General features: G+C 41.7%; 1 protein-coding gene across 1 annotated transcript in view; it reads right to left on the bottom strand.

Annotated features, from left to right (window-relative positions):
• si:ch211-266k8.4 (TBC1 domain family member 10A) overlaps positions 1-24,703 on the bottom strand; it is an 81,881-nt gene that overhangs the window by 56,538 nt on the left and 640 nt on the right. The window contains exons 2-10 of the mRNA XM_041997909.1: positions 24,523-24,610; positions 24,322-24,429; positions 21,394-21,571; positions 20,977-21,102; positions 18,506-18,629; positions 17,447-17,516; positions 14,759-14,873; positions 14,145-14,262; positions 9,341-9,453 (exon numbers count right to left, since the gene is read on the bottom strand). Coding sequence (XP_041853843.1) covers positions 9,341-9,453; positions 14,145-14,262; positions 14,759-14,873; positions 17,447-17,516; positions 18,506-18,629; positions 20,977-21,102; positions 21,394-21,571; positions 24,322-24,429; positions 24,523-24,610 — 1,040 coding nt within the window. The remainder of the gene's footprint in view (positions 1-9,340; positions 9,454-14,144; positions 14,263-14,758; positions 14,874-17,446; positions 17,517-18,505; positions 18,630-20,976; positions 21,103-21,393; positions 21,572-24,321; positions 24,430-24,522; positions 24,611-24,703) is intronic.

The raw sequence follows: 24,703 nt of genomic DNA, 5'->3' as shown, positions 1-24,703 counted from the left end.
AGCGAGCTAACCACTCGGTCGCCGGACGCTTCCTGATACTACGCAGCTATCTGAGAAACCAGCTAGGCTGTCACCAAACAGTAGCTGCTGCAGCTGGCCGCCATACTAGCTGCAGATCGCTTCGTTTTTCCATCGGAGCTGACAAACACGGAGCTTGGAATTTTCCTCACCATGGAGACGGACAAGCTACCACCCAAGTCGTGCGCATGCGGTAGCAAGATTTCCGGGGCAGATACCCATGCTGCTTGTGCTTCGTGTCTTGGGCTGCAACATGCCCAGGACGCGTTAGCATCCCCGACTAGCTGTGAGCATTGTGCACGCCTGTCTCTCAAGACTCGAAGGCGCAGGCTAGCACGCCAAGCTAGCCTGTCGTCCACAGACCCAGTGATGGGGGTAACCATCCCACCACCACAGGAGCTGACTGAGAGTGGCCAGGGAAACACCATCCCTATGGACACCAGCTGGGGCGACCAGCTAGATGCTGTTGCCCCGTTAACCGACCCTGACGAGCAGGAAGCCAGCCCTCTGGGGCTCGGTGACTTCGCGGGAGTCGACTCTGACTCTGGGGACGAATCTATCAGCCTCGGTTCCGAAGAGGACGAGGGAGATATCGAACCCTTCTCTGTCCCACCGGCTGCAAAGCCGGTGGCCTCGGGTGGCACGTGCAGCGGCTCTCCAAACCCAGTTGCAACGGTGGACCTGCATGACGTTTGTAGAAGAGCAGCTGCAAAGCTGGGCATCGAGTGGCCTGAAACCCTGACGGAGACCACCACGTCCCGCTACGAGGGAAAGAGGCTCCCGAGAGCAAAATCTTCAACCAAACAGCTGCTGCCGGTCTTTCCGGAATGCCTGGAGGAGGCAACCCGGTCATGGAGTAATCCTCTTTCCGCCAAGAACCCCGTCCAGGGAGGGTCGGCGCTTGACTGGGCTGACATGGATGAAAGAGGTTTTTCCCGCCTGCCTCCGGTCGAACCTCTCCTGGCGTCCCACCTCCATCCCACCCAAAAGTCCACCATGACTACGGCGGGCCCCACCCTGCCGTCCAAAGCCGACTGTTTCCAGTCATCCATGACGGAGAAGGGCTATAAATCGGTGGCACTGTCGGTGAAAGCATTGAATGCGTCGTCGCTGCTCCTTGCCTACCAGGCGGAATTACAGGAGGACATGTCGACCACACCGACCTCAGACCTGTGGGAAGAACTGTGCGTGGTGACAGACCTCTGTCTGCGTCTCCACAGGTGCGCTGTCCAGGCCTCTGGAAGAGCCATGGCCCTGATGGTCGCTCAAGAGAGAGCCCGATGGCTGAATTTGTCTAGTCTGCCTCAAAAGGAAAAGGCTCAACTCCTCGACGTGCCCGTGGATCCGAAAGGGCTTTTCGGCCCGGCTGTGGCCACGATGCAAAAACGCTGTGAGGAGAAGAAGCGAGAAGGTGAAGCACTGCAGCTGTGCCTCCCCAGAAAAGTGCCACCTACTCCAACCCCTGCACCCCGGCAGACGTTCGCTCAAGCGACAGCTCGGCCAGCTTACCGCATCAGCAAACGTCAGCCGCAGGCGAGCGACCGCGCTCATGGGAAACCGCCGGAACTCAAGGGCGCTTGGGCAAAGAAGCCCTTTGCCCCCAGTGTGACTCCGAGGGAACCAGCCGCCCCTCCGGTCACTCTGGGCGCCAAGAAGAAGAGGCGCGCTACCTAGAGCGCAGCTGCTGGGGAGGATAAACGGGCTCAGCCAGACGCCTGCCCCCTCCCCTCCAGGACACGTTCTGTCCCCGCTAATGCAAATGCGGACATGTTCAGGACTGTTCATAAGACGTGCAGAGAGTGTGCCGGAGCGCCCCGCACACAGCCACGCCAAAAGGAGGAGAACCGGACCTGCCGAGAGCTCAGTGGAGCCAGAGCTGGGTCCTGGTGCCACACACCAGTGCCTGAGCACACTCCAGTGCCCAAACACACACTTCCCCTCCTCCCCTATAAGTTCATTAAAGTTCTGTTACGGCGCGCAGCCAGGCTCCGAGCCGAGGGCGCAGCCATTAAAAACATGGACAATAAAAAAAGTGAAAATAATGGGACAGAATGTGGCTGGGCTGATGCACGTGTCGCCACAAGAGGGCGTCAGTGCTCCACAGCAGGCAGCCTCTCTCTCTGTCACAGGCGGAGTAGGCCCTGCTGCAATGCAGCCCAGCGTGTTGGTACGCTCTGGGTCTGCAAATCTAACGCCACTCGGCCCATTAGCGGACAAAGCACCGCAGTGGAGGATGTGTCGGGCATCGGACTGGGTAATGAAGACTGTAATCAGAGGTTACAGACTCCAGTTTGCCTCCACCCCACCCCGTTTCAACGGGATACTGCAGTCGCAGGCCCGGGGAGACAGGGCTCGTGTTTTGCAGGAGGAAATCTCCACCCTGCAGAACAAGGGCGCAATTCAGCTTGTGCCACCAGAGCAAAGCCAGAGCGGCTTTTATTCGAGATATTTTCTCGTCCCGAAAAAGGACGGGGGTCTGCGGCCGATACTAGATTTGCGTGCTCTGAACAGATACTTAAGACAGTACACGTTCAGGATGCTGACACACGCAGCTCTAATACGGTGTATACGTCCAGGAGACTGGTTCGTCTCCATAGACTTAAAGGACGCTTATTTTCACGTCCCTATTTACCCCCCTCACAGAAAATACCTCAGATTTTCCTTCCAAGGGAAATGTTACGAATACCTGGTGCTCCCGTTCGGTCTTTCTCTAAGTCCACGGGTTTTTGTAAAATGCGCCGAGGCTGCCATCGCTCCCCTGAGGGAGAGGGGGCTGCGCCTGGCGACGTACATAGACGATTGGCTTCTTGCAGCACAATCTCAGGAGGAGGTTCAGGCGCACATCAGGGTGCTAACTTCACACCTGGCTGCTCTGGGCTTCACAATAAATTGGGAAAAGAGCGTTTTGTCCCCAACTCAGGACATCACATTCATAGGCTTGTCCCTAAACTCAGTCGAGTTCCGGGCACGTCTCTCTGTGGAAAGGGTGAAAGCTCTTCGGGCTTGTCTGGCACTTTTCCGCAGGGGGGCGTGGCTGAAATTCAGGCTATGTCTGAGACTGCTTGGGCTGATGGCATCGGCGCTGGTGGTGATCCCATTCGGCCGTCTGCACATGCGCCCGTTCCAGCGATGGGTTGCGTCACTCAAACTGAGTCCGACGCGTCACGGTCACTGCCGCGTCCTGATCTCGCTGGCATGCGTCCAGGCTCTGCGTCCTTGGAAACGCACGGCATTCCTGACCACGGGCGTTCCCATGGGGACCGTGTTAACCAGGAAGGTTGTCACTACGGATGCCTCCATGTCAGGATGGGGTGCCACACACGAAGGCAGGACAGTGAACGGTTTATGGAGTTCGCAGATGCAATCGGTTCACATAAACTGCCTGGAACTCCTGGCGGTCTCTTTGGCGTTGAGACATTTTTTGCCTCTTCTGAGAGGACAACATGTTCTGGTCAGGACCGACAACACCACAGTGGTGGCGTATATCAACAGACAAGGTGGTCTGCGCTCACGTCATCTGCACACGTTGGCACACAGGCTGGTAATATGGAGCAGCTCTCGCCTGTTATCGCTGAGAGCTACTCATGTGCCGGGCATTTTGAACCGGGGGGCAGACCTGCTGTCCAGAGGCCACCCTCGCTACAAGGATTGGAAACTCCACAGCGAGGTAGTGACCCTGATATGGGACAAATATGGCCGAGCAGAGATCGACCTCTTTGCGTCGAGGGAAAACGCTCAGTGCCCAATGTTCTACTCTCTGACCGATCAGAGCGCTCCACTGGGTTTGGATGCGTTAGCGCACGAATGGCCACGCCTCCTTCTATACGCGTTTCCTCCGCTGGAGCTGATCATTCCCACTCTGGCCAGGGTGCGGGAGGGGGGTCACTCCCTCATCCTGATAGCGCCCCGGTGGCCTGGGAAACACTGGCTGGCAGAAATCTTTCAGCTGCTTTGCAGCCAGCCGTGGCCTCTACCTCCACGCAGAGATCTTCTGTCACAGGCGCGCGGGGAGATTTTCCACCCTCACCCGGAGCGCATGGCTTTGTGGGCTTGGCCCGTGAGAGGTTGAACTTGGTCACCTCCGGGCTCCCACAGAACGTTATTAACACCATTCAAAGCGCCAGATCCTCCTCCACCCGCAGCGCATATGATGGCAAATGGCGTGCGTTTGAGGACTGGTGTGCGGCAGCAGGTGTGGTGGCTTTTCAGAGCCCCATCCCCACTGTTTTGACTTTTTTACAGAAGCTGCTGGATAAAGGTTTGGCTTTTTCCACAGTCAAGGTCTATCTGGCTGCCATATCGGCGTGTCATATAGGTTTTGGGGACAAAACGGTGGGCCAGCACCCGCTCGTTTGTCAGTTTATGAGGGGCGCACGTCGTCTCCGCCCAGTCTCCAGGAGCCTAACCGCTCCATGGGATTTACCTGTAGTGCTTGATGCGCTGTCGCGCCCACCTTTTGAGCCACTGCAGCAAGCTGAGTTGAAAATGTTGTCATTTAAGACGGCTTTGCTGCTTGCGTTGGTTTCAGCCAAGCGTGTGGGTGACATCCAGGCATTGTCAGTTAACCCAGCCTGTATGCAGTTTCTGATGGGGAATTCTAGGGTTCTGCTTAAGCCTAACCCTGCGTTTGTGCCGAAGGTCTACAACCCGGGCCGGTTATACCGCCCCATCGAACTGTCGGCCTTCCACCCGCCGCCTTTCTCGTCGCAGGAGCACGAGCGGCTTCACGCTCTCTGCCCGGTTCGGGCGTTACGCATTTATGTGGATAGAACAGCTGGATTCAGGAAATCTGAGCAGCTGTTTGTCTCATGGGCCCCACCCCACAGGGGGAAGCCCCTCACTAAGCAGAGATTGTCCCACTGGATTACGGGCGCCATTGCAATGGCATATGGCAGCAGTGGGTTACAACCCCCTACAGGCTTGCGTGCTCATTCCACTCGTGGGATGGCTGCATCCTGGGCTCTGTTTGGGGGCGCTTCTGTGGAAGACATCTGTGCGGCCGCCAACTGGGCGACACCGCATACTTTCGCTAGATTTTACAATTTGGATGTCACTGCTCCCTCACTGTCTCACACAGTGTTGAGCGTGGGCACCGTGTCTGTGTGAACTCTTAAAGGGTCTTCGAGGTAAGCCTGTCTGGCAATACGGGAGTCTCTATATCCCATAGTGAGATACCGAAACGAATGTTGAAAGAGAACTTTAGGTTAAGAAATTAACCCCGGTTCTCTGAAACATGAGTGAGGTATCTCACCAGACCACCCTCCTTGCCTGGAGCGAGGAAGAGGTGCGCTTACCTAGACTAAAAAGAGATGGTCACGTCAAGCTTTTATAGCGGGAGGAAGCCCCTCCCTTACGGAGCAGACGTGACCTCTGCGTGCCAGTCAGGACTGGCGTAATGAAAAAGGGCTTCTGGGGACAGCGTCTGGGGGCGTGTCCCATAGTGAGATACCTCACTCATGTTTCAGAGAACCGGGGTTAATTTCTTAACCTAAAGTTCTGGTACTACTGGAGCTCAGTGCTGCATTTGACAAAGACGACCATAACATCTTACTAGACTGGCTGAAAAACTGGATAGGGCTTACTGGCATCTGCAATTAATTGTTATGAGTCCTGATTAAAAGACAGGGACTACTTTGTATCTATAGACAACAATAAATCTGGTCGAACTATTATAACCTGTGGAGTTCCCCAAGGCTCCATATTGGGGGCCACTGCTGTTCAACATCTACAAGTTTCTTGCTCAAATTCTGAAAAACAACTAACAGTTATGCTGATGACACTCAAATCTACACAACCATCTCACCAGGAAACTATAGTCCGATCCAAACACTAATCAACTGCATCAATTAAATGTTTAAACCAGACTCAGAGCCTGAGAGTGTAGATACCGCCTCTACACTATACTACAGCCTCTGCAATAGACAGTTCACCAGTTTTAGCCTTTTCCAGGAGGCTCATTTCTGCCCAGTTACCAGTAATATCCAGCCGTAGAGATTACATCCTTCATGACTCCTGTTTTACATTCATTACGTGAAAATGTCAATAAAAAGTTTGCATTTTGGTTCCATGATAAAAATCCGACGGTACAGAAAATGGAGATTTCCGCGATGCAGAAAACATAGAACCACAAAATCTGATGATGAAAAATGGAATCAGCTGAAAAACGAGAAATGTTGTGGAAATGTTGTGCTCATATGAGGGTGTGATCTGCTAATCTCCCTACTAACGTAAGAGTTTCTCACAGTTTCTGAGCCAAATGAAGAAAAGCAAGACAACAATCTTTTTTAAACTTGTCCTGTCCAGCATCGTAGCAAGCAGAATGATGGTCTGGTTGTTTTATTGTGCCAAACAAATTTGCTGTGCCAAGGGAAGTTTTATGCGTATAAGGCTACTCTTTATAATCTGATTATTTATTTATTTGGAAATATGGAATTTATGTAATCTTGTTGGACGTGCTCTTTAGCAACCCACTTTTCACTTATCATCCCATGGATCTTCCTGAAGAAGAGCTGTGGGGAAAATATATTAGTATAGTTAATATTGACAAAACAATTTGAAGACGAGACTAGAAGGAGAGTATTAAACGTGCAAATGATTTTTTTTTAAAAGAAAAGAAAACACTATCTAAGGATGCTTATGGCACTAAGCTCAACTGAGCAGCTGGCTCACATCCAGATACTGCAGCTCCTCAATGCAGCTGGTGAAGGTTTGAATCCCGGCCTGGAGCTCATTGCCAGCCCCTCTGTCGATGAGCATGTTCCTGTACAGCAACTGTGTCAAAGGCCTCTACAGCCAAAATAATATGTTTGAGTAAAAGATACAAATAAAATAAATGTATACATCCACTACATGATTAGACACACTCCCCATGTACAGGACATTACATAGTACAACAGAATTCATGAGTGGGGGACATGAAATTTGAAAAAGAATAAATACTGATTTCATCTATATTTCAAAGTAAAAGTAAAAAAAAAAACCAAACAAGTACCTAAATAGTGAGCACCCTAAAACAATATGGAGAAAAGGATTATTCATACATTTGTGGACTGAAAGTGTCACAAATGAAGAGAGTAAGTAAAAGTGTGAGAGGAAAAGTGCAATAAAAGAAAAAAAAACATGGACAGACACCAAATGAATCAGCTCATTTTTCCCAACTTCCTTGAGGGCTAGACAGTCTGACAAGCCAGTAAATAAGGATGACTCATCCTACACACACACGCAGGTGAGCACACACACATATTCAGGTTGATGGAATAATTCTCACCACACAACACACTTCTGAGGTTTCCATTTGCCCTGAAAGGAAACATGTCATGCTTGTTCTGATACTTCAGCTCACTTTCAAATGTTCACTCATTTACCAGTGCTAACCAGTTCTTTCACCTTTTTGTCTGAGACACACACACCCACCTACGCACATACACACAGTGTCTGAGTCTTTAACCCTTACCTTATGCAAATTCTAATCTTAAAAACAAAGAAAATTTCTTATCAGTTTTAATTGCTTTAAACTTGTATAATCCAACATTTTGGACTCCACAAGACTAGTAGGCTCTGGGGTTACAGACAAACACACTACACTGCATTCTTCAGGCCTGCAGCTACCAACATGTGAATCATCTCTTAGCCTTTGAGTCTGTCAAGAGACGCAACATCTGACACAAGCATATGTGCACACTCACATACGCACAAATGTGCAAGAAGCTTGCATTCCAATCTGTCCTTTGTGAGGATCAGACACCAGTGGTGAGGGGTTTCCAGATCTTGTGGGGGTGATATCTGAACAACCTTCAAAAGACAAAAGCTCCTTTCATCTTTTCAGTTCCACAAGGCATACATGCACAAACATCAGCAGCCTGTTACACCTACTTGCTTATCTGTCTTTTGCACTCAGAAAAAAGTATATTTATCCTTTGTCACAATAGTAGGTGAATAGTTTCATTAACCACTTCTAGAACTTCTAGAACTTCTAAGACCAGGTAGAGGTCCTGTAGCCTTTTCTCTGTAAAAAATTCAGGATTCATTCATTTGTTTAATATTTATGTAGGATTTATTTATTGTTTGCAGAGCAGAGGGGATTTAGTTGGAATGGGACTTTTTGTTGTTTTATTTTACTTTGTTGGTATATTATTTTATGTTGGAAGCAAAAGTTAGAAATACATTAAAACTTGAAAGACTCATAAGAAATGTTTATGTGATTTTACACATTTATAGTGTTGTGAAATTAATGAATGCATATTAATAGTGATAATCATAATAATGTCAGTAATCATTGATAGTGTTTCAAGCATACCTGTTACAGAGGTGTGTTAGCTTAATGGAAGTGGGGAAAAATAGAATACCTCTACAACTCTGTACAAACAGCTGATGGATTTGTTTGCATTTAAAGTCAAAACACATCAAACTGGGAGTTACAAAAATGTCCACTGCAGATAAAACAATCTGTCTAACTTCTGTGCGTCTTTACGGCCTAATTTGCTCAGCGTAGGAAGAAGGTTGGAAGAAAATAAAGACTTTTTTTTACCAATGTTGACGCCTTCTTCTGAAAAGGAATCCGGAATGTCAGACGTCTACATTTCTAGCCTCAAGACTTCTGATTTAATGTCAAAGAAATGTTTCCAAGAAAACACATACAAAAATTTAGACTGTCAAAAGACAGAACATGCAGATTCAGGTCATCATCCCTGTTCACCAAGTCAGTCCTGTCTGATACTTTGGCAACCTTGTAAGAATAAAAACAAAAGCTATTAGTGTTGAGCTGTCAAAAACATCATACCTGACATCTCATTCCTGGCCAGACCTACAATTAAAAGGCAGTATAGAAAAATGCAAATAACCTTTCAGTGGGCAAAAACTCATAATAATATCATCCATTCATTTTCTATACCGCTTATTGCAATTCAGGGTCGCGGGCAGGCAGGAGTCTATCCCACAATAATAATAATAATAATAATAATAATAATACTTATTATTATTATTATTATTATTATTATTATTATTATTAACATCCTTACAATCAGGTTGTACTTGATACAATTAGAGTTGCAGGTAAACAAGGAGAAACTATCAGTTTGATAAACGTGTTTTCAGGAACAAACTGGAAAGATCTTCCCCAAGGCTCAAACCAACATCACAAGACAGTTTAGAGAAACAAAAGTAGTTGTGTATATGGATGCAGCAGAAACAGCATGTGTTTGAATAAAGGCTAAATGATGTAGCTTGAGTCTCTAGCAGTGTTCCCCAATGTCTTAATCTTTCCATTTAAAAACAAAAATCTGGTGTGTGTGTGTGTGTGCGTGTGTGTAAATGTCCATTTTACCTGCTTTAGGTCCATGTTGACTGTCATCCAGTACCAGACTGTTCATACATTTAAGCTCCCAGTCTTGGACCTCAGTTTTCCACAGAGCAGGAACAAACACAGCGTACTGGGCTCTGCAGATGGAAGAGTGGTGAGGAGATAAGGAGAGGCAACAAAGAGATGCTAAATCCAACGGCAGGGCTGCTTGAACATACTGTATTCTTTAAGTCAATCAATTAAGGGTACAATCATTTGTTCTTGAGAAATTAATTTATTGTGTGTACAAGACAATTTAAACAAGATATTTTTTCAAAAACTCAATAAATATAAACTATTTAATGTTAAGCAGGATGCAAGTTGGTTTTTTGTCTTGTGATTAAAGACAACGTCTGTGAATTTCACAAAAGTTAAATCCTGGATGATTAGTCAAGAGACACATATTTCTGAAAAATTTCCAGGAAGTTTCTGTTAAGTTTTCTTCACAAGCCTAATTTATAAATGCCTTAATTTATACTTTGTAAAGACTTACAGGTAGTTTCCAGGCTCCAGTTTAACTATCACAAACCAATTTCCTGCACTGAGATGCACAAAAACAAGCCTTACTGAGGAAAGTCAATATAGATTTAAATGTGACAAGACAGTATATCTTACTACAAAAGCTTTAAATCAGGGGTGCTCAAGTCCGGTCCTCGGGATCTACCATTCTGCAACTTTTAGATGCAACCCTTCTCCAACACACCTGAATCAAATGACTGGCTCGTTACCAGGCTTCTGCAGAGCTGAATGACATGCAGATGACATTTGATTCAAGTGTGTTGGAGAAGGGTAGCATCTGAAAGTTGCAGGATGGTAGATCTCGAGGACCGAACTTGGGCACCCCTGCTTTAAATGAAGACATCTATGTTCATCTTTTGTCCCGCACTGAATTTTAAAAGATTAAATGTCCACCAAAACAGAGCTGAAGATAAAATTTTGAACAATAACCAATATATGCTTTTAACAAAACTTCTAACAACTGCATAAAATTTTGTTAGTTAAAAAAAAAATTTACTGAGAACTTTGTTTTTACACTTAATGTAACAATGAAAAAGTCAACTGCATCATCTAAAACAACTAAATCTGAAAATATAATACCAAACATTACATATTCGGTAATGACACTGAACAAAGCACTTTATGCCATGATGGCACTTTATGCAGCATATCTGTGTCCTTTATTAGAGCATGCTAGTGTGTCTCCCCTTTCCCACTGATTAATTGATCTTGGTGAACTGCATGTTGTATACATGGAAAGATAATATGTGATGTTAGCATATCAACGATGCCAAATAGTCATTAACATGGCTGCCAAAAACAGAGACTGGGCATTGAGGCGAACTCAGTGGCCGAGATTCCAATTAAAGGGGGAAAAAAACACACACACCTTAATCAAGAACCCAATCAGATACTTGGGATTGGACTGGGATATTCCTACTTTGATGAGTGCCATGTTAAAAGGATAAGAGTGACAGCCAAATATTCTCAATATGAATGCATTTGGGAGACTGCTAATGTTTGAATGAGAAAGGAAACAAAATAAATTGGAGCCTTAGCTGAAGCCGGTCTACTCAGTGGGAAGTAAACAAATGATGTCAACCCTTGTAGCTGAACGATGGTGTCACCAGATAAGAAAGGAGGTGCAGAAAAGAAAATGAGAACCCATGGGAGGAGGACAGCCCATGGCGGTTTGTGAGAATGAGGTATTACAATGGAAGGACAATTATTAAAAATAAAAGAAGATATTAGTGGTGGAGCCACAAAGAAAAGTGTGTACAGGGAGTGAGAATGGAGTATAAAGGGAGTAAGAGAGACAGGGCTGCTGAGAAAGTGAAAATAAAAGACAATGAAACGTAAGGAGGAGGTGGTAAATGGATCACAGGGATGCAGAAAGTTGCAAACTGTAAAAGAACTCACTGTTTACCACTCAAGACAACACCAAGTTTAAATCTTCAATATTCTCATAAATTCACCAATAAAACAGAAGAGAAGACCTTACGGATTTATGATTTGACTGTATAACTGGTTCAGTTAAACAAATGCAGTCTCGAGGTAAATATAAATGACATCATTGTCCAACTGACAGCATCAAAGCCAAAACTGATTTTAACATGAAGAGGCTGACATTAAAATAATAACTGCTAACTACAGTGAAAACAATGTTATCTTTAGCTACAATCTAATTTTTTTCATCACAAACTATTCATGAAATTCCAAATGAATTCTTGATTAAAAATGACAAATGGTTATTTTATTGCATTTCTAACAAAAAACAAGCAGAAAATAAATTAAGCTAAAGCGAAGTTGTTCATACTAACAAAATTAGGATTGTTTGAATAAACTACAGCTGTTTGTTTGACACTACCTACCGTAAAGAAAAAAGAAGTCAACTGTGGTACATACACATAATCTGAAGATTTTATAATGAGTGAAACACATTTATTTATAATTCAGCTGTGAAGCGTCGTATGCTGAATAAAACATGATCAGCATGCTAATGAGTGGTTCACAGAATTCGGGGAAATAAAAGCATCAGTAGCTGATTAGTAGTTGAACCAAGTAAAAGAAAGCAAAGTGGTCCTTAATATAACGCAAAAACAACTTGCACCAAAAGTTGAGAGGTGCAGAGGAAAGGAGCAGCATCATCATGTTAGTGACACACGATGTGTTGGGAGTCTTTGCTGCAGCCTAAGACTTGGGTGACTGACAGCCCAGGAGACAGTCACATGAGATGGATAAGCCTTTCAAACAACCATTAATCAAAATTGTCTGTGTGGCAGCATGACAACACACATTTCTACTGTTCAGAGAGTTAAAGAGAAATCTCCTTAAAGAAAATTAAAGGAGGTGGAAGATACCTTCTCTCCCTCTTCCTTTCCAACCTTGCCCCCCCCTCCCCCCGTAACAATTAATGAACCATCTTATTTCAGTCCCTACTCTCTGACCCTCTATTCATCCCTTTCACCCTCTTTTTGCTTTTCCCCGCTCGATCCCTCCCCTCTTTCTTCAGCAGGATCTTTTCAGTGTAAGGAGATCGTGCCCTGAGAGACAGTCGCACCACTTAGTGTTGACTTGTGACCAAGCTTTCGTTTACGATGCCAAGCAGGCAACAAGGACTTCTCAATGTGACACGATGGCAGGCTGCCCACTGAACACCAGAGCTACAAACAAAAACAGGTCTGTCACAGCTGCCCTTTTACGAACAAACAATGAAAGAGGATCATACATGGATCGAAATGTGTCCTTTAACACAGAAAACAGAAGCCATCTGTTTTAATAAAAGCTGTATTTTATCAGTCAATAAATTACATCACTCATTAGAACTTCAGATTAGTTAATAATTCTACATAATGTGTATTTATTATGCTTCTAGAAATCTCTGCTGTGTATGTAAGCACTTCTTTCCTCTCTGGCTCATGATAAAGTACTTTATAACTGCCTGCGGTACAGCTACGTTTATAGAAACCACTTGGCTGTGTAGCAATTTTGTGTCCTGGGTCTACATATCTTTGTCCAAGGTAAACAAACCTTACTTTTGGAACTTTATACAAGAAGTAGTCCTCAAGAGGTTAAAACTGAAGTAGCTTAAGGAAGTGTATCTATTAAAACAAATACTGGAACTTTAGAATCACTGTGTACCAGTCCATCATTCACACACACACAGGCTGCATATACAAACCCAGTGACCCAGCCAAGTTGCCATAACTACTGACTCATGTCAACAAAATGTGTCTGCTGGCATGTGACATTTATATTCAACATGGTAAAAGAGACACAAGGCTTAGACTGAAAGCAGCATGGGTTGCCATTAGAGGAACTAATTTAGCTAAATGAATGTTTCCTCCAAACATGTACAAAAAACATCGACAGAAAAACAAGGACATTCAACTTTCCCTGGAATGCTGAATGTCAAAACGCATCAAGTCCTGATGAGACGATTCATATTCATGAGTTGTCAGGGTGAGGGTTTTATTTTGAACTGAGTCTTTAAACTGGGAGCTCAGCTCTGAGAACTCTGATGCACATTTTTTAATAAGATCCAGTGTTCCCAGAAACATCATCAGGGTGGTCTGGGAAAATGTTCCTGAATCTAAATGTTGTTCTGTAGTAAACAAAATGTGGAGAAGTCTCAGCCAAAGACATCATAATGTAAATCAAAACATTTCTAATGATATTTTGAAAGGTGCTAAATAAAGCTGCTGCCTGTTAAGACACGTGTATTTACAGAAAGCTTTCTAAAAATCCTGAGCTTCTGCTCATGTGTTAAACATTGGACAGAAAAATAAACTAAGCCACGGGGGTTAGCTAGATGAGAGGACTGGCGATTTCCTGTAATTCAAAATATCTAAAACCTTCTTCTTGTTACCTTTCTATAAGATTTTGGACTTTCAGTCCTGCATTCTGCAGAGCATCTCGCCTTGAGATCCTGTTTGATAAATTCAGATGAGAAATGACACAATGCCAGAGAATATGAAGGGCCTGTGGAGGCAACAACAATGGAAGGTTTGAGTGAGAAAGAAGGACCTGCTGAGTCGCTGGTTGTTATGGTGATTCTTGCCATTTTCGGGAATCGGGGGGAAGGGAGTACACACCACCACCCTGACAAAGAGAGTCAGGCTAGAAAGGAAGCCTAAAACACTCATGGTGCACAAGCTGTATGTCAAGTGAAAGATTTTTGAGCCTCGACTTGTAAAATCTTGTGCTGGACACAGATGCATCTTAATAATCTGCTGGATGTTTATACGGCAGGTTGAAGACATTACAATGGTACAGTGTAAACCTCACTTACACATCCACAGGTACTCTTAATAAGAGGGGTAACACTGCTCCTTCATCATGCAGACCCATCAGTCGAGGCTCCAGAAGCTCAATGATGGTCAGAGCTGTACGAAACACAGCCGAAAGGCCTGAGAATGGCAGGGAGAGAGAGAGAGAAATCACATCCCATTTGGTACAGATCATGAAACATTAATATATATACACATCTAAAACAAACAAAAAAAACCCACACACAGAAAATTGGAAAATAATATAATTAATATCAAAATTTCACCCAGGATCATAATGGCTGAATGCACCTTAAGCTATTTTCAAATTTATTCTAGGTATGGTAAGGATACTTGATAATCTGAAGGGTTTATCAGGGGTATGTTCAGTGAGTATTTTAGCTATGACGGAGGAAACCAGGTCATTCATAACTTTTAAAACAATAAGAAGAATTGTAAAATAAATAATTTAACTGGGACTCAGTGAAGAAATGTAAATACACAGGAGATATATGTTCAATCCTTCTTTTGAATAAAATTACACAACATATTTTGTATTACTGTACATGTGATCTCATTTCATCCACTTGTATATTTATAAATGTATGTTTGTGTGTGTGTGTGTGTGTTTACCAACCATGCAGAAATATGAGATCCCAGACAGCAAGAACAGAGTCCCAGCAGGGCAGGGAAGTGAAGAGCGTGAGGAACCATGGCATCACAAAGTGGACTGATAAGACTCCCACTGACTCCTAGAGGGAGGTTGACAAAACAGGAAGGGTTGATTTGACATGACCAAAAATGTATCCAAGACTCATTTCAAAGCCAATTGTGGCCAAATAAGCTTTTACTAAGTCCTAATGGAGGCGTCCATCCACACATAATTCACACTTCGGTAAAATCCATTTATGGAAGGGGTCTCTCTTTCTTCTATCAGTCTTTCTGCTACACAGTCTTACAAGCTAATAGGCAACAATGTTGTTCCAGATTTTAGGAAGCAAAGAAAACAAGTGGTTGTGATACTTACTTTTGCTGTAACCATTCACTGCTTGTCATTGTGGACATGTCTAGGAAAACTTGGGTAAGATATCAGTTGTTCTAAAGGACAGTCTGGCAATTAACATGCATTCAGCCACTGTTAACTGAGGCATTGTGGGTAAAGCAAGCAGTGAGTACAACAAAGCTTGCTTGTCTTAACTCTGCTGAACAGCTCTATTACAAAGAAATGCTAGCCTCTGATCTCTATGGGCTATTTCCATGAGGGGGAAGAAACTATTGTGCTTACAATAAACCCCAATACTGTGTGGGTGTACGTGTGTGAGTGGGCAGTTTTTCTCTCAGACCAGCTGAGTCATGTGACCTATAGGAATCCTTACAAAGTCACTTGAGCAACACTAATAGTAGCAGTGAAGGAATTAGTGTGTGGACATACTCCAAATTTAGGTGATATTTAAAAAGTTTCGGCCAGTGTGCTCAGTTCAGTAACGAACAACTGCAGATATTCTCTGAGTTGAGGGATCTGTGTTAACAGGGCTGGGCAGAGAAGTTTACAGGAATACTCATTCTCCCTTTTGCCATTTTGTGAAAATTAAATTATTGCAAAAGACAATTCAAACTACCAAAACGAACTTATTTGGCTTTTAACTGGATGGAAAACAGAAGGCAAAAAGTTTTGCATTCACATAGCAGTGGTAAGAGTCTCCACTTGCAGCCTCTATGGTGGAGATGAACTGGTTACACACTCCATCAAGTAGGTATATTCAGTGCTTACTTCTTAGGTTCTCATCAAGTCAGGCCTCTGTGTTCTGCTCCCCTCAGGTCCAGCAGACACACACACACACACACCTCCATGTTTCATATGTTTCAGAAATATGTGAAACAACCTGAGCTGTGGCTGTTTGTGACGTTGGTACTTCAGCTTTGCTCTGTAGTGGAAAAGGGAGTATAACGATCTGCTTTGTGACAGGAGTGAAACCAAGTGTTATATAATAATGACTGTCCAGTGTAACTATTGTCTGAGCCTTCCTCTTGTGCTTCTTGGCTAATTATCATTTTTGGCACTATATCTTTTGTTTCAAAATGACTTGTCAGGCTCTACCAGCTCTGGCCGACTTTCAGCCAATCAGCACACTGCTAGCTTCGAGGGCCATCCACAACTGTATGTCTGTGAATCTGCACCAGGAAAAAAGTCTGTTTGCCGGGATGAGAGTGCTGCAGACGGATACATCAGTGAGGGTATAACACACCTCTTAAAAAATAAAAAATAAATAAAAATGAATCAAGAAGGTCACTGGTTCGAGCCTCGGCTGGGGGGAGGTTCGATCAGTGGACTTTCAGTGTGGAGTTTGTATGTTCTCCCCGTGTATGCGTGGTTCTCTCCGGGTACTCCAGCTCCTTCCATTGTTTGTCTCTCTATGTTGGCCCTGCGATGGACTGGTAGCCAGGGTGTACCCTGCCTCCCCCCTGCTAAATGCTGGGTTAGGCTCAGAGAAAATCTGTGCTCTATAAAAGTTGAGGAGCACTCACCAGATGAGTTTTATAATTTTACCAGTACCATACATCCTACTAATAATGCTTTTGAATCCAGAAGCAAAATAATGTTGAAATGCATTCTTTCCTTTACAAAACAAAATCAAAACATTTTTACCTTTAAAAATTTAAATATAAGACATGTTCTGACATTTCTTTTCTGGTTAGTGTTCTAAGAGATTACATTTTCTACCACAGTTAGTTTCAGTAAGTCAGAGAAAGGCTGGAATTGAAACAAGCGTTTCTCTGCAGCCCCAAAACACTAAACTCTCACAGTTCTGAGCGCTCTGATACCTAAAGTTTCTGAATCAGTTCAGCACTAAGGCAGATTACACAATCACTTACACAATCTTCTGGATAATGTATGGACTACGGTTTCTGGAAAACACATTTGGGGCAGTGAGGGACGAACTATTCAGCTGATTCTTTTCTCAAACGTAATTAAACGCCAACACATGTTTCTGCCTTAGCTGGAAAAGACTTGCTGCACTTGCCTCGAAGAGCACCACCAATTATAAGAACAGTGTTACACTTTAAAAGATGGTGTGTCTGCTGTGAAATTGTCACTGAGAACAGTGTTTCAGTCAGTGATTGGACAGTCAAGTCAAGCTTCTGTTTAGAGTTCAACTTGGCCATTTAACTGGACCACTGGTTTCGTCCCAGTATACATACATACACAGGAGAACTGAGTTACTGATGAAAGTATGTACACTGCTATAACTCCAGTTCTCCTCCTTCAAACCCTTTGGCCTTTAATAATTTAACCTATGGTCATGTTTAATACTTGGTGACTCACCATGTGCTCAAAGAGCTGAGGCTTCCGGTGTTTCAGGAACTGATCGAAAACTTTCACTTGATGTTGGACCCTAGTCAGGAGCAGAAAAGACACCAGTTTAGTGCTGTAGCTGTCAAACAGGAGAAATACATAAATGAATTAAAACCAACAAATAAAAGATTTGTAAATACACAGACATTTTGTTTGAGAGAATGAATATAAACACAGATTTATGTGCCCATGACCATATTTCATTGTTATAAAACAACTGATTAATATCAAAACCAAACCTCAGACTAATGATGCAACATTTCACTACTATTTCAACATGTCAGCTGTTTTTTGTTTCTATTTTCTTCTGGAAAAAAAGGTTTAATCAAGTTTGAATGTTTCCAGAAAACCATCAAGTTTTAAAAGGATTATTGAAATAAAGCCTTCAAACATAAAATGAATGTCCACCTCTCACTGCTTGCACAATTTCAGCTATTGAAGTGTTTGAGCAGCATGTTGCAACAGGCAAAAATTTCGCTTTCAGAGAAGATGGAAGAAGTTTAACTCAACAGACATCACACAGCTTAGCATCCTTTATTTCTGCCATCAGCAATGAGACAATGTCTGTTCGTGTCTTGTATCTGCTGTACAAATCCCCAAAATATCAAAACACTGTTGTTTGTTAGTTGTAATAATAGTCAATATCTGAAAGTTGTCCTACAGATCAAATCTCTAATTGATCATCACTTCTGGTGGCATAAGAACCATTTTAATGCTCACAGGTTGTCTCAGCAAAGGTACAAGTGGGTATTTTGCTCAAGCTGATGGACTTATGTGTGTCCTTCCATTGACTTGAACTCAGTTCCCTCGCTTCACTTTTCATTTAAACACATCATAATGTCTGAATATGTTAAGTATTTAAGTTAAGTCATTTTAGTAGCAATTCTTTTATTGACTTAATCTTTTACATTACTCTCTGTATTTTACTGAAAAGTCTGACTGTAAATATCCTTTGACTTGCACAAATCCCTGACTTTGTAAAGTTGTTAATCTGAAACCACATATGGTTAATTTTAAAGTCATTCTTACTTGGTGAGACTGAGGTCAAACAGTTCAGCCAGATATCTGGATTTATCCAACAAGGCCGTCAAAGCCCAGAAAGCCTCCTCCTCTCCCAACTGCATCAGCAGCACTGCAGCTATGTAGGACATCCCTGTAAAACACACATACACACTTTTTCATTGATGATGCACAAAGTAAAATATATCTTCAATACCATACCTGCAAGTGTGTATGTGCCTCAGATAGCTTCCACATTTATGATACAGTGTACATAACAATTTATATGGTTAATCAAACCCCTTCCTCTATGATAAAAACTATGGTCAGAGACAAAAAAGTTGGGCATTAATACATTACATGTATGCATATTTATATTTATCAATGCATCAGTTAAAGCTGAAAGAACCCAGAGACTGGTTTGGTGCAGTGACAGAAACAGCATTATATGGAGTCCACATTACAAAGACTAAAAGGAAATACACAAGTTGTTCTGGTCAATCCCCCCTCTGGACTTGTTCCTCTTTCGATGAATGACCTGTATGTGTGTCTAGTTCATTTTTCTAATCTTTGATGTTACACTTGCTTATGTTTCTACTGCTTGTCTGAAATTTTGGAGAAGTGTTTCAAATGGGGAAATGAGTTTTGTTTATTTTTCTGGTCAATACAGAATCTGGATAATACAGAAGAGTAAAAATCAATGTTTCTTTAGCTATTTCAATAGTTATTTCTTTTTATCAGATTTTACAAGAAATTATTTTTTAAATTAAGATTAATTAAAAGTACAAAATCATCATGACATCAGAACTCCTCATTTTAAAATATAAATTAATTTTAAAGAGTCCTTTTTGAAGTACAGACTGTGATACTCGCCATCTGTTCACATAAATGGTGCTCTACTTCCACCTACTGGTCACTCTGTGCACTGCAGCTATCTTCAAAGGGAACGTCATTTTAAGCCAATATTCAAATATATGTAGGAAGACAATAACCTGTTAATAACATTAGGTTAAGAGTTGCTGAAAAATATTTGACTCCCCATTCATATTATCTATTTAGTCATTTTAACCATCCAGCAGTAGTGATGTTTTCTTTGAGCACAGAGCTTGGTTCTCTGAGGTGGTCCAGACTTACCATTAGCACGAGTAACAAGTAAACACCTCTAAAGAAAAAAAATAGTCAATGTGAGGATGTGTTAAAACAAATGCTCACATTCCTTTTGAATGAATATAGCTTTGGTCAAACATTTAGATGATTAGCAAAAAGAATTTCAGCCAGTCTACTGAGGTTTCTGAAAAATCTCAAATGGCACAATTTGTTTGATTCATTAGAGTCACAATTATTGTAGATTTTTTACAAACAATTTAACATGTTCAGTTATGTTACGGAAACTATGCTGGAAGAACAAGGAACATAAAATGCCTGTAATGCTGCAGATGTCAGTGTCCATCCACAACCTTTGTTTTTCTTGTTTTCCAATTCTTAATAGTCTCTAGAAAACAGCTGGAAAACCCGAGCCCTACAACCTGACAAGCCAAAATATAGATCCGTGGTCTAGGTATCTTTTGTAATACAATATAACATATTGCCCACTTGCTCTGATGCTCCATGTTTGCTGCTGTTAGGTTACATTAAAACCCCAGTTTATGGGAACAAAAATGTTTGCAGCACAGTTCTACACATTTAGCGCAAGCTCCTATAAATGACTGTCAGAACAGACCGGGCAGATCCAGAGCTGTGGAAATTAGGGCTGCGCGACTCTGAAAAAAAATGTGAATCATGATTCTTTCGCTCAGAATTACAATCATGATTCTCTGGCACGAATTTTTCACAAAATGTTTGTTTTACTGAATTAAAAAAAAAGACATTTAAACTCAAATACACAGCAGGCCAAAAAGAAAATTCTGGAACAAGTTGAGGACCGGACTGGTTCAATGTTTATTAAGAACCTTTTTAAAACGACATTATTGCACACATTGAACCTGGAACTAACATGCCTATGAAACAACATCAATCATTAAATAAATTTTAAAGAAGTCCGTTCAGATCTGTTGCATTTATTTCTTATTATCTATATGCATTTTTTCCAGAGTAATTTCACTTGAAAACCTTTTCTACAGGCAAACAGCCAAAAATCATTTCCTCCTTTGAGAAAATCAAATCTCAAAGAGTGAGAAATCGTTTTGGTGAAAACTCCACTGGATGCATGAAGTGACATCAGATCAGAAGCTGAGTCTAAAATTTGGGTGTGGATCTTTATGTTCTCATCGTTATAACAATGTAGTCCCAAGAATCCCACATCACCTCCAAACAGTTCATTTACTCATTACCTTAGATGCACATTAGCTACTAACAGCCAACTTTCTCTTATACAAGATCATACACAGGACGGCCTCGTGAATTAAACGGTTTTAATTGAGGTTATTGTTGCTACATTATAATAATATGATGTGAAAACATAAATCTGGCTAAAACTGTTTACCGATCATGCAGTCTGTTACCTTGGCTGTAGCCAATCTGCGAGTTGTATTTGGCATAAGCAATGAGCACTCTGAAGAGTTTAGCCTGACCCTCGATGGCTTCTGGACTCTCTCCCATCAGAGACCGGTGGGTTGGGAAGGAACGCTCTGCAGACGCGGACAAATGAAATGAATCTATTTTGTTTATTATCATTTCTTACCTGATTATTACATTACTTTGACCTTAACCCCACACAATCATAAAAAACAAAAAATACAGCTATATAAAATGACTGCGGAAGCATGTATGACCCATGTACACCTTAAAAAATATTTGAAAGAATAAACCTTCAAATGTCTCTACTATGAATGGAAAACATTTTTTCCCCAAGAGAACAGAAAGAGAATCTTTAGCCTCTACTTTCTAAGCTTTAATCCCGTTGCCCTGTCTGAACTCACGCAGGTCCAGAGCAATCTGTCTGAACAGAGTGATGTCATCCACCGAGCAGCTTGAGGAATGACGTTGATTTAAACCCACATCATTCTGGGTTTCACTCAGAGTGGTGATTGCAGACAAAATGCCGTACTCGCTGACACCCAAGTCCACAAGGGGCCCTCGTACTTCAGACAAGCATGTCTGTTGAGAAAAATAAATGATTACAGGTAGGTATGAGGACAAAGCTTTCTACAACAAACCTGCAGAGCAGTAGAGGTTTAATTTTACTTTGCTGCAAAAAAACATTAAATTGGTGAAATCTGCTGACAGTCGCTTGACTTGCATGTTTTGGAGGGATGAAATCAAAGACTAATAAAACTGAGGCATTTTTAAACATCTTTTTTTGCTTTGGTTTATTTGAAACTTCAGCTATGGGTGTGTGAATCAAAATTTTGCTTGACAGCTACTGACTGAAGGGCTTCATGAAGGTCCTAAGATAAAGGCAGATATCTCAATGACATGTTCCAATGAAATACACTACTCAGAAAACGTTTACAGAAAATGGCATACGTTCAGGGACACTGTACATAACGAATATTGAGTATTCAAGTAGAATCATGTAGAGGTAATTCCTTCATCTCAAACCATTTTTTGAAACAAAAGTGGGCAGGTGCCTGGTAACACGATGACACTCATCATTATTTACATCTGATATTTTTCCCCTCACATTCACTAACCCGCATGCTGGTACAGCCACTGTGTTGTCCTGTGGGTTTAATCACCAATAACTAGTTATGTTCATGTTTTTTGTGTTGCTGATGTTTTTATTGTTGTGAATCATGACTTTTTTCTCCAGCTTTTCTGTCTTTTTTTTTTTTTTTTTGCTCCCGGTGATTGTCAGCTTTGTTTTTCTTGAACATGTTGCAGGTGGTTGCCTGGTCTTTCCTGTTTAGATTGAACAGCTGATGCTTTTGCTTTCAATCTGGTGTAACCTTGCCTCCTTTTTCTTCTTGTCACTTTCTTTTTATCTTCTGTTTACTCTTTCCTTTTTATTGCCCCCACTCCCTCGTCAGATCCAGCATTAATATGTAAATTCAGATATAGACTAAATTAAAAACAACGCATAATATTTAAGAGGAGCCTTATATCCATAAAGCTCCTCTTAGCAAAGCAAATTTCTTTGGCACAACACAGCAGTCAGACCATCATTCTGCTCGCTATGATGCTGGAGAGGACAAGTTTAAAAAAAAGGATGTCAATGGATCAATAATGTTAAGTGTTGTCTTGGTCTGATGATGTCAAAATGTGAACGATATGATGAAGAGGACTGATTAATACCAGATGTCATGGAAGCAGAACATTTAGAGGTCACTTTTTTGGGTTTTGGGTTTTCTTTTTTTCAGTTAGTTATCTTGTCAGAGAACAGCATGTTATACAATAAATACTCAGACATTGAACAGTTTTACATGTGCATTTAAAAGTTTAGAGAAGGTCAAACTAAGCTCACCTGTAAAGATGCATTTAAGGTACTTTCTGACATCACACAAAAAGCCAAATTTCTGAAACATTTTGTGAGTAAAACTGCTCTTCTTCCACCCCAAACATAAACTTCTGTTTACACCAACACGTGGAAGTTAGTCCATCTTTCGCAGGGTCCAACGCTCGCAATCCGCATTACTTAGTAACCAGTGAAGTACATTATCATGGTATACAACCCGAGAACTAACACAGACACAAAGCCCAAAGTACCACCCGCCAAACTGACCCACCACAAAATGACATGATTAGGTAATACTTAAATCCTTGGATTTGCCTGGGTTGCAGTTTTAACAAAGATAGTTTGTACTGATCCTGTTGTTAGGCACAATCTCTTCTTGAGTTGTGCTAAACTGGTCTAATGTCACACACCAGAAGGTAAGCAAAATTTAGGAGGTTTTTATTTTACTATAGTTACAACTCAAGTAGTACTTCCTGTTACATGTTTGGGTCTTTAGGCCTGAGGTTCTCTGTTGCTCCATTTCTGATGGTTTTCAGGGGTTTTCAGCAGAATAAATGTATATATGATCAGCTTTTAACAAAAACAAGTGTATATATTGAATGGTAGAACTGCTGATGGCACGTTTAATGACAAATGGAAAATTGAAATATCTTCGTATAACTTCGTTGGGAACAAAAAAACCAAAAAAAAAAACACTTAATAGAAGCCAGATGTCCTTGTAGCCGCACAAGGCAGTAACTTTATGCACCAAAATATTTTCTTTAAAAGCAAAAAAACCTTTTCTTTTTTTTTTTTTAACTATAATAACTACCTTAATCCACCAGTTCCATCCGTATATTAATTTCCTGATGTAGCAAATAATTTAGTCATAAATTCAGGAAAAAAAGGAAGGTTTCTGTAATCCACACAATCTCAATTTTGCAAATTGTTCTGTGCTGAAAATTTAGGATGTCGTGTTTCTGTCAGAATACACAACATTTCTTATTTCCTAATCAAAAATAAATTGGCTGTAAACTTCAGCATTTGTGAGTATTTGTGACAGAATCTTTGACTTTAGTAATACAAGACACATAACATATTCAACTATATTATACTTCAAATCAATGTTACCTTTAATTACATGTAGGGGTGTATCCAAAACATGTAATTCTAATTATTGCTTATTACTTTTCTGATAAAAATTGCTATGAAGTGTCAAAAACAACAGAAAAGTCTCTCATAATGGAAATTTTTCAAATGAACTGTTCACATTTGTTACATTTGTCTGTTACAGCAAACAAATCTCTGTTCTCAAATGTGAAAATAAAAAGTTGAAATAAAATATGTGACCTTTACTTTATTGCTTAACAAAAACTAAAAAAAAAAAAAGAATTAGTTTCCACCCTTGAACTCATTATTTCACAAGTGAATGTAAACAATTACTCATATAACGATGACTGAACTCTTGTCCCACCTGGTAGTTGAAATGACTGGTTACTCTCAGACTGTCCACGTTGATGAGGCACTTCCACACTCTTCCTCGGAGGCTTGGAGGAATACCCATCCTAATAAATCTCTCAACCTGAAAAGAATTGTAAAAATAAACTGTATGTTCAAATACATACTGCATGTTATAGAGCTAAGATTAAATTAACAAAAGTTTATAGCATCTCACCTGACTCTTGCAGATGAAACTGGCTCCATTCCAGTAGCTGAGCAGCTCACACAGCTCTTTGACCCTCACTGAGCTCAGCTGGGGGTAGCTGACAAAGACAACACAACGTGGTGAGCTCAGGCTGACTCGTCTATTTTAGGTTTAATTTTCTGTAAACCCCCAATTTTAGCGATTAAAATAT

This window comes from Melanotaenia boesemani, chromosome 10 (assembly GCF_017639745.1).
Source record: "Melanotaenia boesemani isolate fMelBoe1 chromosome 10, fMelBoe1.pri, whole genome shotgun sequence".
In the NCBI taxonomy this organism is placed as follows: Eukaryota; Metazoa; Chordata; class Actinopteri; order Atheriniformes; family Melanotaeniidae; genus Melanotaenia; species Melanotaenia boesemani.
The sequence above is the reverse complement of the archived record's forward strand: the minus strand, read 5'-3'. Positions and strand labels throughout refer to the sequence as shown.